Consider the following 12816-nt stretch of genomic DNA (forward strand, 5'->3'; position numbering starts at 1 on the left):
CTGTACTCAGAGCTATTATTTTACTCAGTATTCAATGTCCCGTACACTTTTGAAGCTAATGATAGGATCCCATTCATCTTGACTGGTCTAGGGATATATATCCTGATTATTTCAGTTAATTTAGAAAATAATCCTGGGTACTGCCTTGAGTCCCGTTTGCCAATCTGTTAGGAGAGACAGGAGTGAGCCCTGCAGAAATGTGAGGAAGTTGGATAAGATCTACACCGTGCCATCTTCTCTGCAGTTGCTCTTTATAGCAAATCACGCTCTGAAACAAGCAGCTCGTTCTCTTAGTTTTCCTCATCCGATGTAACTGTGACACCTTATGATTGGTTTCTCTCTTTACTCTTTCCGTATGCCACATGTTGTGTGTTTTCAATGACAAGCCACTGTCACCATTCCACTTAGTAGATTTTGCTGTTGGCTCTGATGGAGAATGTGACCATTTATTAGTCAAGTTGGCCACTGTGGAGGTGTTGCAGCTCGCTAGTACTCGAGGGAGCTCTGCTGACCGTGCCGTGCTCAACCAGTCTGCAGCAAAGCAAGGTTTATCTGCACGTTGACCAAGGTCCCCATACAGCGTAGTTGTGCCTCTGTGTAACCAACAAGAATGTCAGATGTCGCTGACGTCTCTCGCTTTGTAGGCATTTCCAAAGTCATACCTTAGCGCAGGTCTGTGGTGGACACGTAGCTTGATCTCTGCAGCGCTTCAGGACTAGACCTCTGCTTCTGCTGAAGTGTCTTGTAGCTGGCAAGAGAATGCAAAAGGGCTGCCTGAGGTCTCCCTGTTTTCAGTGCACCTGGAGATGGACATACTGGTAACGGGTACTAGAAATCATTCTTCAATCCATGTGAGATTAAAGGAAGACCGAAAAAAGTGTAAGTGGGAGGGTAAACTGATACGGTAACTGGAATGTGAAGCACACCTCTTCCCAAAATGAAATCTGCCAGCAAAATACTCATCTTCTGAACACAGACGGTGCTTGTTTCCTTTGGCTCAGTCAGGAAACCTTTTGTTTAAATTAGACCGAGTGAATTGCACAGAATGGTTTTCGGTTTTAGTACGTGTAGACAAGCCAAACTGCATGCAATTAAAGCATTTAAACTTGCTCTTAATCTTTTCTTTCTTACAGGTTTTTCTGTGTTGCTTTAGATTATTTTGGTATAGTTGATGTTTTTTCACCTTCCAAATTTTCCATTTTAGTTTAGTATTTCCTAATATGTTCTGAAAAATGGTGAAAGAGAAACAGTAGAGAATTAACTGAGTTTCCTGTCTGTTTCTTGTAGGAAATTGTATTAGTGGTGTTTTTTGGAACAGAATACGTGGTTCGGTTATGGTCAGCAGGATGCCGCAGTAAATATGTGGGAATATGGGGAAGGCTTCGTTTTGCTCGGAAGCCTATTTCCATCATTGGTGAGTACACACAGCTTGCAAAGTTAACGTAAACAACGAGTAAAACTTGCCCTTGAAAGTTTTGAGAAGTGGAATTTCAGCATTAGTCGAAGCCAAGTTAGAGCATGAGCCTTAACGTAGATCTGAATTTCCTTTTGGGATCCATAGCACTGTCATTTGAGCACAAATGTAGCTTGACTTGATTTTGCAGAAGAGCAGAGCGTTTTTTTTTTTTTCAGAAGTGATCTGAAGCTTTGCCAGAAATAAGTCTTGTCCATAGTCCTGTCTCCTGCGATCTCAGGATCCCAGACACTGTACAATAGCTGCAGTTGTAGCTTTTAAAGATACTGAATGGCCTCCCCTTTTTTTTCCAGCAACCGTTTGAATAATTTATTATGAGTTTATTTTGCGCTTTGAGGTACATGCTGCATGGTGGAGCATGATACAGGCACTGTAAGTTTTTTCTAATTTTTAGACCTGGACAGGTGAAATAATTGTAAGACAATTGTCTTATGTATGAAATAAACCCCGAAACCTCTGTCAGTGAATAAAATACTGCCTAAAACAGCAGAGAAAATATGATACACAGTAGAGATAGTAGGTAGAAACTGCTGAAATTCCTCATGGGTTATAGCTAATAATGGTTCCAAGCTGCTGAGGCTGCTTTACAGTAAATCACTCATCATTCATCTAGAATATGGCCGTCTTAGACCCATCCCAGTAGAAGCTTTTCATCGCATCATACAATTGTATTTTCTTTATACATTACAATAGAGATCTTTTATATAAACAAAAATCTTGATTTGGGGTGACTGTTCGAATTGTTAGAGTAATATTGGCATTGGTTCTAGTAACAGTCTGGCAGAAGTATTGCGAGCTGCTGCTAACTCATTTTTTCAATTGACTTCTATTTTCCAGATTTAATTGTAGTTGTTGCTTCCATGATAGTTCTTTGTGTGGGCTCTAAAGGTCAAGTCTTTGCAACCTCAGCTATCAGGTAATTATATGCAATAAAATAAAATAGTGTTGAGTAAGGTGGGGTTTCTTCATTCACAGTTCATGTCCAAAATTGCTGAATCCTTATTGCTTATCCTTACTAGCCATGTGTACAAAGGTCTGTCCTTCTCTTCTGCTGTTGTCCATGCTGTCTTCATAACAAACAAGGCGAAAGATGGGCGAATGGAGTGAAAGAAGGCAGACTGCTAAGTCTAACCAAACATACTATGTTTTATTAAAATGGTCCTTTGGAAGAGACAGGCTTCCCCTCACTGCCTCTCTTTCTTTTCTTGGATCTTTAGTCTCTTCATTGCTATAAAAATTGTGTTCCAGGGGCATCCGTTTTCTGCAGATTTTACGAATGCTGCATGTTGACCGTCAGGGTGGTACGTGGAGGCTGCTGGGATCAGTAGTGTTCATACACAGGCAGGTAAGTTTAAGTGCTCTGAGGGGGGTGGCATAATAACGGATGCAGAAGTCCTCGCCGTCAGAGCGGCACGTATGCAGACAGACACGCTGATGATGTCAAGTATGTTTAGTGCAGAGGCAGGCAGGCATTTATTTTAACTGCGGATGGTTGTTCTGCCGTGGTCAAGGGACAAAAAGTTCCTAAAAGATGAAAAACATTCACCTCCACCCTCATAAACTTCTGACTTGTAGTTGGACTTAACCACAGAAAACGAGACCTCTGAAAAGTAGAATTATATTCCTAAAAATGTGTCCAAATTCCAGAGTTGTTCTGAATGTGGCACTGTCTGAAAAAATCACCCAACTACTTTTTGGTGACCAAAAGGTTAATGAGTCACACTTGCAAAGGAGGAGGTTGTTTTGACTGGGTGGTTGAAATGTGTGTGCTGGACCAAGTCATCAGCTGTGGTGTAAGTTCTTCCACCATTGAGCTCAGTAGATTATTTGTTGGTTTGCAGAGCCAGTAGTCAGTGTCCATGTTTATTAATTGCTGAAATGACATTCTTCTGTTTCAGTTACCTTTTAAAACGCATCAGTGATACATAATTTAAGTGTCTCAATATCATAAGGCTGAAATTTTGATTCTCTTTTCAGGAGCTGATAACTACACTCTACATTGGATTTCTGGGCCTGATTTTTTCCTCTTATTTTGTGTACCTGGCTGAAAAAGATGCTGTAAATGATTCTGGAGAAACAGAGTTTGGCAGCTACGCAGATGCCCTGTGGTGGGGAGTAGTGAGTATACCAATTTCACATGTACTAAAAGTAGTTAACGCCTTCAAACGTGGAGTTAAGTTCAAGCCAGCCTGGAGTACGAGCAGCACTTTGAAGTGGCCTCTTGCTGCTGCAATGCAGCAATGGTGTAATTCTGTGAGAACCCTACAGGTGATCAGTCGTTTTATCTGATGTTTACAGTCATATGTGATTGAAGTGATCAAATTAGGTATACAAGATGGAGAAACATCTGTTCTGATCTCTTTATCCTGTCTTCCCTTCTGTTACTTCTTCTTGCTACCTTTTTCAGATAGGATTCAACCTTCTAAGGTGCTGGTAAGAGTTTTGCGAAATCAGAGATAGTACATTGGGGGTTTTTTTGTGTGAGTGTTTGTGGTTTGCTTGGGTTGGGGTTTTTGTTTGTTTTTGAAACAGATCTTTATGATTCACAATTTGGCCTGGGACACTAATTCCCTGTTTATTCAGAACGGACTAATTCCAGAACAAGGAGCATCTGAGATCCGTAAGAACCGCAGGCGCAGGACTGTGTGAAAGTGATGATACTGCTTTGGAACCCTCTTAGTTCCCTCATGTGGCACTTGTGCTATGTCAGCATACCACCTTGCTCAGAGATCTCTCAGGTTTCTTGAAGGTGCTGCCATGCTTTGCTGCCTTTAGTTCTGTTAATAAAGCTCTGCTTTCCTGCTGTTGTTCGTGACGGTTGTCTCTCTACTTTCATTTATTATAGGTACTTACTAGTTCGGCATCTCTGTTCTGTCATTATATTTCAGTAAACAATCTGTTGCTTCTGCTGGTAACAGTTCCCTCTGTCTTTTCTCACATGATATGCAAATATTAGCTTGGCTGCTCTGTTCTGGGATTTCCCGTCTGTAATTGCTTCCCTTTCCTTTTCTTATTACAGTTCAAAGGGAGGTTCTGTTTGGAAGCTGTTTTTACCTTATCGTTAGTGTTCAGGCAATGACTTGTTTTGATCTGCTTTAATTGTATGTAGCTTAATAAAACAAACTGTCATTGTGAAGTGCTACAAACCTTTTAAGTGCACAGGCATCACTGATGGTTCCATGCTTACATTTTCAAAACGTGCTGGTCTGTTAGAGCCTTCTCTTCACTTTCGGTCAAAAGGCATTGTTTCTTTTTTCATTAAAAATGAGACTACTAGTGAGTCCCATGTACAAGAACGATAGGACTAGCAACTCCGTTTCACTAATAAAACATTTAAGAAATATTTGTAATTAACCAACCCCTGTGGGTATGTGCTTAGTCTCCTCCTAGCCCTTACTGTTTCAGGGAGGAAAGATCTATTGATGAGTGAGTCTGTTGCAGGTCTGCTGGTGCTGAAATGTGTGCGTAGCCTCTTTGGAATACAACAGGTTTTGTTTAGGTTGCTGCTGAGATTTGCCACAGAATTCTTTCCTCTTGCTGTCTGCCATGGTTAGATACAGCCTCTCTTAGGACCAGAAAACTCGCTGTGTAGCACAAGGGAGTGGCTTTCTGGCAAGTAGCTTTTTCAATGCTTTCTTGTCATTGCGACGTTTTTATTTTCCAGTACAGCGGTCAGATGACTCGGTAATTAACGGTGGCAGATGTAGCCACATTTAAAAACACATGCTGTCATTGGCGTTGGCATTAAAAATTGAGCGTGTGACAGACCAGATTGGCTTCTGGAAGTACAGTAAAACCTTCCATAGAAGCAATATGATCTGTCAGGATATTGAAATATTCTCCTCCTCAGTTAATAGGCATGTCAGTTATTGTGCCTTTCTAATTACAATAAACTAAGTTGATCAGTAAGTTTAATTATGATAATACTCTTTCTCTGTTACTAACTTAGCTTGCAGCATGCTGCTTGAAGTGTGAGACTGCATTCTATGAACACATAATGTAATTTTTTTAATAATTAAACCAGAATTTAGTGTCCTGTACTGCTCGAAACACAGATGCTACACTTTTAACTGCTGAAGTGGATTCAGGTCCAACCCCTTCTGGTGTTCTGTTACTATAATATTCTTCGTGTTTTCTGCTAGGATAGGAAAAAGTGCTGTAAAGTTAGGACAATAACTGGGAGGTCAGTAAGTATCGGGATGCTTCATAATGAAGGTCTCAAGCTCGTACAAAAACCTTCTCGAAGTGTTAGGTCTCAAATGTTTCAGTTATGTTTTAGCCAAAATTTTCATTATCACTTAAACACCACAGAATCTGGTGACTGGAAAGCTGTCCCAGTCTGTTTCGAACTGGACTCGCAGAAGAGCTAACTCACAGCTCCTGTCTCACGGATACAGGATCTGTCTGGCAGTGCAGCCGATCTACTTCTCTGGATGTCCGCTTCTCGCAGTAGAGAAGGCTTCAAAAAGAAAAGTACTTGATCAGGTTATAAGGTTTCCACACCCCCTTTCTCCCTGTACAACACTACCCTTTTTCTGTTATCTCAACCTATGTCTACACCGAATGTTGGGTCACGGCGATAGAACACGCAGCACAGCATAAAGTAAACCACATGCAAGGTCTGTTACCACAACTAAATCCCATCTGGAATCGGGCACTTGAATATTGCTGTGCTTTGCTGGCTACAGACATACCCATAGGGTGCATAATGTTAAATTAAATGTTCTTCATTGTCATTGGTGTTATTTATAGATCTGTAGTGCTTTTCCATTTCCACATGTAAATTGGCCTCCTGGGCTTTATTTGAATTTCGGTGAGAACTGTGGGCTGTAGCTATTCACCATCCGGTTATGGGCTTCTTGAAGAAACCAAAGGTTACCTTGTGGCATAAAGATTTGTCTGTACTATTGCTGGTTTGGAATGCAGACCAGGAAGTCCTTTCTTCAGCTTTGGACTGCAAATTTAATTCTGATGCTTCAAAACACTTGTGTCCTGTAGAACACAGTCTCTTAGCTTGTTCCTCTGACGGATGTGCTTAGAATCATTGTCAGAGCGCAGCAACGTTCACAGAGGTGATTTGGAGCAGAAAGTGGAATTTCCGTTGGGTTCTCATCGCTAACATCCTTATTATGCACAAGGAAGAAAAATACTGTTGTTTGGAAAAGAGTTTAAAATATTGAAAGGCCGCTGGGGGGGTTTAGCTTTATACGGATTGGATACCTCAGAGTAAAACAGAAGCACGAGTGCCTAATCCTTATGCACTTGGGCTGCACAGATTTCATCAGCTTGGAAGGAAGGATTCTGCTTTATAGTCAACTTGCACAACTGCGGTTGGCTGAATAAGATGTCAAGCAGTAGAAAGGCTTCTGCTGTGTTCATTGCACTTGGGCGTGCAGGAGAGTGTTCAAGTGTTTTGCAATTTACCGTACTTCAGTTGTGGAGATGTCAGGGAGTTGGTCCATGTTGCTGGTGTATCACTAGCGGTTGTGCTTATATTGCTTGATTTAATCAAGGTGGGTATTGCGTGGAGCAGAAAATTGGTGTTTTCTCAGTGTATATAGAGAATGGATCAGAAAATTCTAGGTGGTGTTTGGTATGAAAAATAATTCCTCGTGTAATTGATTTTGAAGTTGCAATGCTGCAAATTTAGAAACAGAGTAGTTAAGGTGGTTTTCTGTCAGATGACTTTCCCTTATTTGCTTTAATGCTTGGCTCCTTTAAACTTGTAGCTCGTGTCTGCTCCTTTGGTCGTGTCACGTCTGCCTTTTTAATACCTCTGAATCATGCACTCTCCTGTTTTGTAGCTGTTTACCTATCCAAATTTTTGCAAGGCACGCAACAAGGATTGCATCCACAGAGCATTGTCACTCAGCTGCTTAGTTTGCTGTGCTCGCTTTAGCCTGACAGCCCTGAATAAAATCCCTTCCCTCTTCACTGCTGATGGATGTCACTACTTGTTCTGTGGATTTTTGCTTCATATTTTGTCCTTCGGACTACTGATGCATATTTAATAGGAACAAGATTAATCTTAATACTAAAGCCTGCGGTGATGTACATTAGATCAAAGTTCTGAAACAGGCCATGAATGAATATGGTTTTGTTCCTAATTAAAACAATTAGTTTTACTTGCTGCTTTTCAATGAAAATTTAATGTGTGAGCTCTCGTATCCAATTAATTTCATTACGCCAACATATTTACTATGCTGGAGTAGAAGTTAAGTCAGTATTTCCATTATAAGATCCTATTTTATGACTGTAAAATTAGTATTGTGCTCTTCAGGGGGTTATAATCTGGCTGTGAAAATTCATTTAGGGCAGAAACCTGGCGTGTAAGAATTCAGCAGCCTGTATCCCACGGAAGAAGGAAAATGTGATTTTGGAATACAATGCATTTGTACATAGATTAGAGTTATGAGGGCAGAGAAAAATGTTAAACGCACAATTTAATTTGCAACTCAATTTCCAAAAATTATTTTAAAAAATACCTTCCTAAACCAACAGCGCAGAAAAGACTGTTCTTAGGTCACTGACGCTTCATCTAGACCAATTGAGAAAGAACGGGGGTGGTGGAAAAGGGGAGACATGTGCTTCTTAGTTGTACCCGGAATTTTCTTCAGGTACACTTCAGCCACTCAAAAGCACTATTTCTTTCTTTAACTATGTCTAGTTAATGTGTGTCTTCCCACATGACGTTGAGATTGTGACACAGGATGGTTGATAAAACTTTTCAGTGACAAGGACAGACCAACTCTGGACAAGGCAGGGGTAGCCTGTGTCTGTCACTGTCTGGAGCTACCATCCGCAGTGTCCTCGGCAGAGGAGGCCCGTAACAGCAGAAGAAAATCTAAGCAGCCGGCAGTTGGGGTGTGCTTCAAGCGCCTGAGAGCACCAGGCAGTGCCATGTGCTCCAATTTGGTTAGCTGCCTTCAAAAGCCAGATAAAAGTCTCTAATTTCCAAATTCAGAAACAGCTTGTGACATAGGTGAATTTAAATTGCTCTCAGATGCCATATATATCCTCCTGCTTTAAACAAATCCATTCTTTCCTTGAGCTCATGCAAATAATGACTTATTAAGCCTTGCTACGCTACATCACTGTGGTGGTAATCTTTACTTCAGCATTTTGAAACCCAAACTCAACAGATGTTTCCTGCATGTGTGCATTAAATTATCTGTTCTTGCTTTCGATGTATTATATGAATTAGCTATTCGTTAGACTGTGTTTTGAGAATCTTTACTGCATGGAAAAATTTCAGCTTCTCTTGCTATTTATACCAGTGTCATTCTCTAGAACGCTTCCTGTCTGCCCCCAGTCGTGGTCCATGCTCTTTCTGTGCAACAACCTTGTAATACTCTCAGCAAGCATCTCCTGCACGTAAAGAAAATTGGCAGTTCAGGACTGTTGGCAGCCTCCCCCAAAGGGAAGCGTATGACGTGAGCAGGCAACCTATAGCCCAGCAACTTCATATGCTGTAAAGTTGCCTCAGCCATGAAGACTTTAATGGTTTTCCTTTACAAGATTTTAAACGTGTATTTTATTGTAATTCAATATCCTGTACCTTTTCCATCTGTTTCCAAACCTGGAGAGGAGAGTTACCTTCATTAATGGCATACAGACTGTCATTGGGAAAGTTAGGAATGCAACTAACATTTTTTTTTGATAAATAAAAAGGGAAGAAACGATAACCCCAAATAGCCTCATAGATATTTGCTGTAATGCTCTGTGTATTTCTCTTTACAGGTGACTGTTACAACTATTGGCTACGGGGACAAAGTGCCTCAGACCTGGATAGGAAAGACCATCGCGTCTTGTTTTTCAGTATTCGCCATTTCATTTTTCGCACTACCTGCGGTAGGTTGTCTTGTGCTTTCGCTGACAGTTTGGTGTTGACTCGTTAGTAGTCAAGAGGAAACTTCAGTTACTGATTCTTTAACCTTTCATTTAAACTGATGTTATGAAACCTTGGTCTTAAACTTTTATAGCGTGGTTGAAACATACGTAGCTTGTAGAAGCAAAAGAGCTTCTCTAAGTACCTAAAAAAAGTAAATACACGCTGTTTATTGTATGCAGCTCTAGATTTGGTACGTATTTGAGACAGAGATGTTTCACTCAAAATATTTTTTCTGCCCAGAATTTTTTTTCTGCTCAAAAGCATGGGGGAAGTTATTTCTCATGGTAATTACTTCTGGACTCAGTGACTTAGTGATGTTTTGGCTTTTTAAGGCATTCACTCACAGTTTACTCAACCGATTAGGTCCAGAGTTCTCATACACATCCCTCTAGCAAAGCTGCCAAAAAGGTGTCGCTGGCAGAGAGACAACAGTAAGCGGCTGGGAAAACTGATGCGGCTCTTTTGCCAAATTAGCATCTGTCCATGGCCAAAGTCCCACTTTTCAAAAGTGACCTAGGGCTGAGCTTTTAAAGGCGTTCCAGCACTTTGTTTGCACTGAAAACAGGTTCCCAAGTACTTTCCAACAAGAAACAAGGCGCTTGAGTACCAAGGGTAAATTCAAAATGAGCAAAACCTGGACTCAGGTTTGAAAACCCAAAATGTTCAGTGCCAAGGGTAGTTAAGGGTTTTTGGTTTTGTTTTTTGTTTTGTTTTGCTTTTGCAGATTTAGCAGCACTCCTGAATTTTGCTGTTAAAATATTTATTTTTCAGCCAGTTTTTCAGTTCAGTGACCTGAACAGTTGTGTTAGCAGACGTTAGTGTAGTTGTGGCAGGGAAATGGTGGGGATTAGTACAGGATGGGTGAGAAGAATATTTTTATGCCAGTACAGTCACCAAAAATCTTCACAACATGAAAGAGTAGCTATTAAAATACCAGTGGCTTTTTTTAATTAATCACTTACTTCAAAGGTAGGTAACCTTTTGCAGAGGGGGGCAATTGAGAGTAGATTTTCAGACTCTCCAGCATCAGTTTGCCTTTAAAGCATATTCTTCCCCCCTCCTCACTGTCTCTTTCACATTTATTCTTTGTTTAGGAAGGAGGTCTGGCAAATGAAATGGTCTGTAAGGAAAATGCCAAAAGCTACTATTTTGACTGAAGAGTTGTTTGGGTTTTTTTTTTTTTTTCCTCAGACTGCAATGCAGACGTTTTATAAATAACTGTGCTGCAGCCCCAAGTTCACAGCAAGGCTCCTGTGTTTACCTGTCAGGTTTCCCTAGTCCTTTGTAGAAGTGAAAGAACAACAAACAGCCCTTTATCAGTGTGATTTTTGTTACTGAATTAAGCTGTTCTTGTGAGCTGGCCCAAGGGGAAATGGAAGGTTTGAAGCTGTAGCAGTGTGTAGTTGATAGGCAGTAACTATTACATGCTGCCTTGGTGCTGTTTTAAATAAGAGGAGCTGGCTGACGTCACTCAGAAGTAATTGTTGTGGCTAAACACAACTGATTCTGCATCTAGCAACAATCCTTAATTTCCCAAATAAGTAATGTTTGAGCATCATTAACTCTTTGATCTTCACTAAATGAACATAATATGAAGGGCCTTTCCTCTTCCTTTCAAAACACCGGATGATTAATCTCGTTCTTAGAGGCTGAGCCAAGATGACTGCCTGCTCTGACACCTTGATACCGTATGTGGGAGATGAGTTATGCTTTTGTTGAGTAGTTGTGATCGTGGAAGCTGATTTACAGATCTCATTTTTCTCAGTGTTACTAAAAGCTCTGTTAAATATGTCTGTAGCTCTGCACATGACTACATAAATGACTCACTGAATTTAATTTGAACTTAATAGCTATACGATGTTGGAGGTACACCATTTCGGGTTGTGCACCATCCGGTGCCATTAATCCACGTCCCTTGTCCTGGGAGTGGATTAGATGGCCTTGTGGTGAACGCACAGAAGTCCTGACCATTTTGTCATATTCCTTTTCCTCTTCTTTGTCCTCCTGTCCCAGCATGGGTTAACATATGGAAACAGAAATTACCATATTACAGTTAAAAGGTCGGTCTTGTGACCGGAATCGTGCCATGCCAGAGCTTTATTTCTCATAAAAACGAAGTTAAGCACATCAGGTTAATATTTCTCCCTCTTATGTCACCCCCCTGCACAAGCATTTACGAGGTTTTTAGAGGGTATGAAATACCATTTCTGCTCCCTTTTTAGTGTTTGAGTCCATCTGACTTAAACAGGCTTTGGATCAGGGCATGGCAGCATTCACAGTTTGTGAGTCTCAAAACTTAACAGTATTAAGTCATTTCCTCTAAATAATTAGTTGGGTTATGATGCTGAATGGAAGTTTATTAATACAACATAATTTGGCAAGCTTATGTGTGGGGGTTTTTTCCCCTCTTAAAAAAAATAATTAGCTCTGTGGGGTTTTTTTTCTACCCACAGGGTATTCTTGGTTCAGGCTTTGCCCTAAAGGTGCAACAGAAACAAAGACAGAAGCATTTCAACCGTCAAATTCCAGCTGCTGCCTCTCTCATACAGGTACGGGGTTCCTGCGTTTTGCATACTATCATTTCTTTCCATTTATAGTTTTTTCAAAACCATTGGCAGTGTTTCCAAGCCTGATTCCCATTAAAGGTTATGTAGGAATTAAACATGCGAGTCTCTTAAAGGTTTTTTTTTTTTAATCCCAGCTGTAATGTAAACTAATGAGCAGAAACATACACTCCCTAATTAGTGCAAACTGTTTAATTCAGTTTGTTAAAATCAAAACTGAAGGCTATCCCATAGTTATGGAACAATTTACCTCTGGAAAATGTTACAAAATACTATGCTTGTAGGAGTTAAAAACAGAGAGGAGACTTGATGTAAAATTGTACTTTTAAAAAATACAGTTGCTTGTGAAGGTGAATTTCAGATACGTTTAATTTTCCTTGGCACTAACAACTCTTTACAAATCTCAAATTCAGGAGAACTAAGTCAGAATGTTAAACAGGAAAATCTTGTCTGGACTTTTCAGCTCTGGGATAGGTGGTTTGGGAGCCACTGGGATTCTGCAAAATGAGTCGTTTCTGTAGGTTAACATACAGGCAGAAAGGTTTTGATCACCTCTTGGTATCTGCTGAAGCACAGGGGTCAAACGTTAAAGAAATCTGGAGGTACACCGAAGCCGTATCATTTTTGCATTCTCCTGTGACTTCCTCCTCTAGCTTCATGAGTGAATGTGGATTTCCAGGTCGGGCTCTTTATGGAAACAGGAGCTAACTGTAAAGTTTATGCTCAAAACTAAACAGTCCCAGAGTTAATGTGAAAAAGGTTTAAATTTAGGGCTCTGGTTATAGCCAGAGATTAGCCAAAAATCTTCAGACTCCGTGTGTTTCGGTTGGATCGTGTGGTCAGGAAAAGGTGTGGGTTTGCAAAGAAAAGGGAATTTTAGTGTTCCT

At 40.5% G+C, this 12816-nt stretch overlaps 1 protein-coding gene across 1 annotated transcript in view; it reads left to right on the forward strand.

Moving 5' to 3' along the window:
• Window positions 1-12816, forward strand: part of KCNQ1 (potassium voltage-gated channel, KQT-like subfamily, member 1) — a gene marked incomplete at both ends in the record, with an annotated part of 141638 nt that overhangs the window by 1128 nt on the left and 127694 nt on the right. Inside the window, 6 exon segments of the mRNA XM_010135032.1 lie at window positions 1288-1414; window positions 2312-2390; window positions 2723-2819; window positions 3452-3592; window positions 9215-9325; window positions 11819-11914. Coding sequence (XP_010133334.1) covers window positions 1288-1414; window positions 2312-2390; window positions 2723-2819; window positions 3452-3592; window positions 9215-9325; window positions 11819-11914 — 651 coding nt within the window.

Source organism: Buceros rhinoceros, unplaced genomic scaffold (genome assembly GCF_000710305.1).
Source record: "Buceros rhinoceros silvestris isolate BGI_N320 unplaced genomic scaffold, ASM71030v1 scaffold6740, whole genome shotgun sequence".
NCBI lineage: Eukaryota > Metazoa > Chordata > Aves > Bucerotiformes > Bucerotidae > Buceros > Buceros rhinoceros.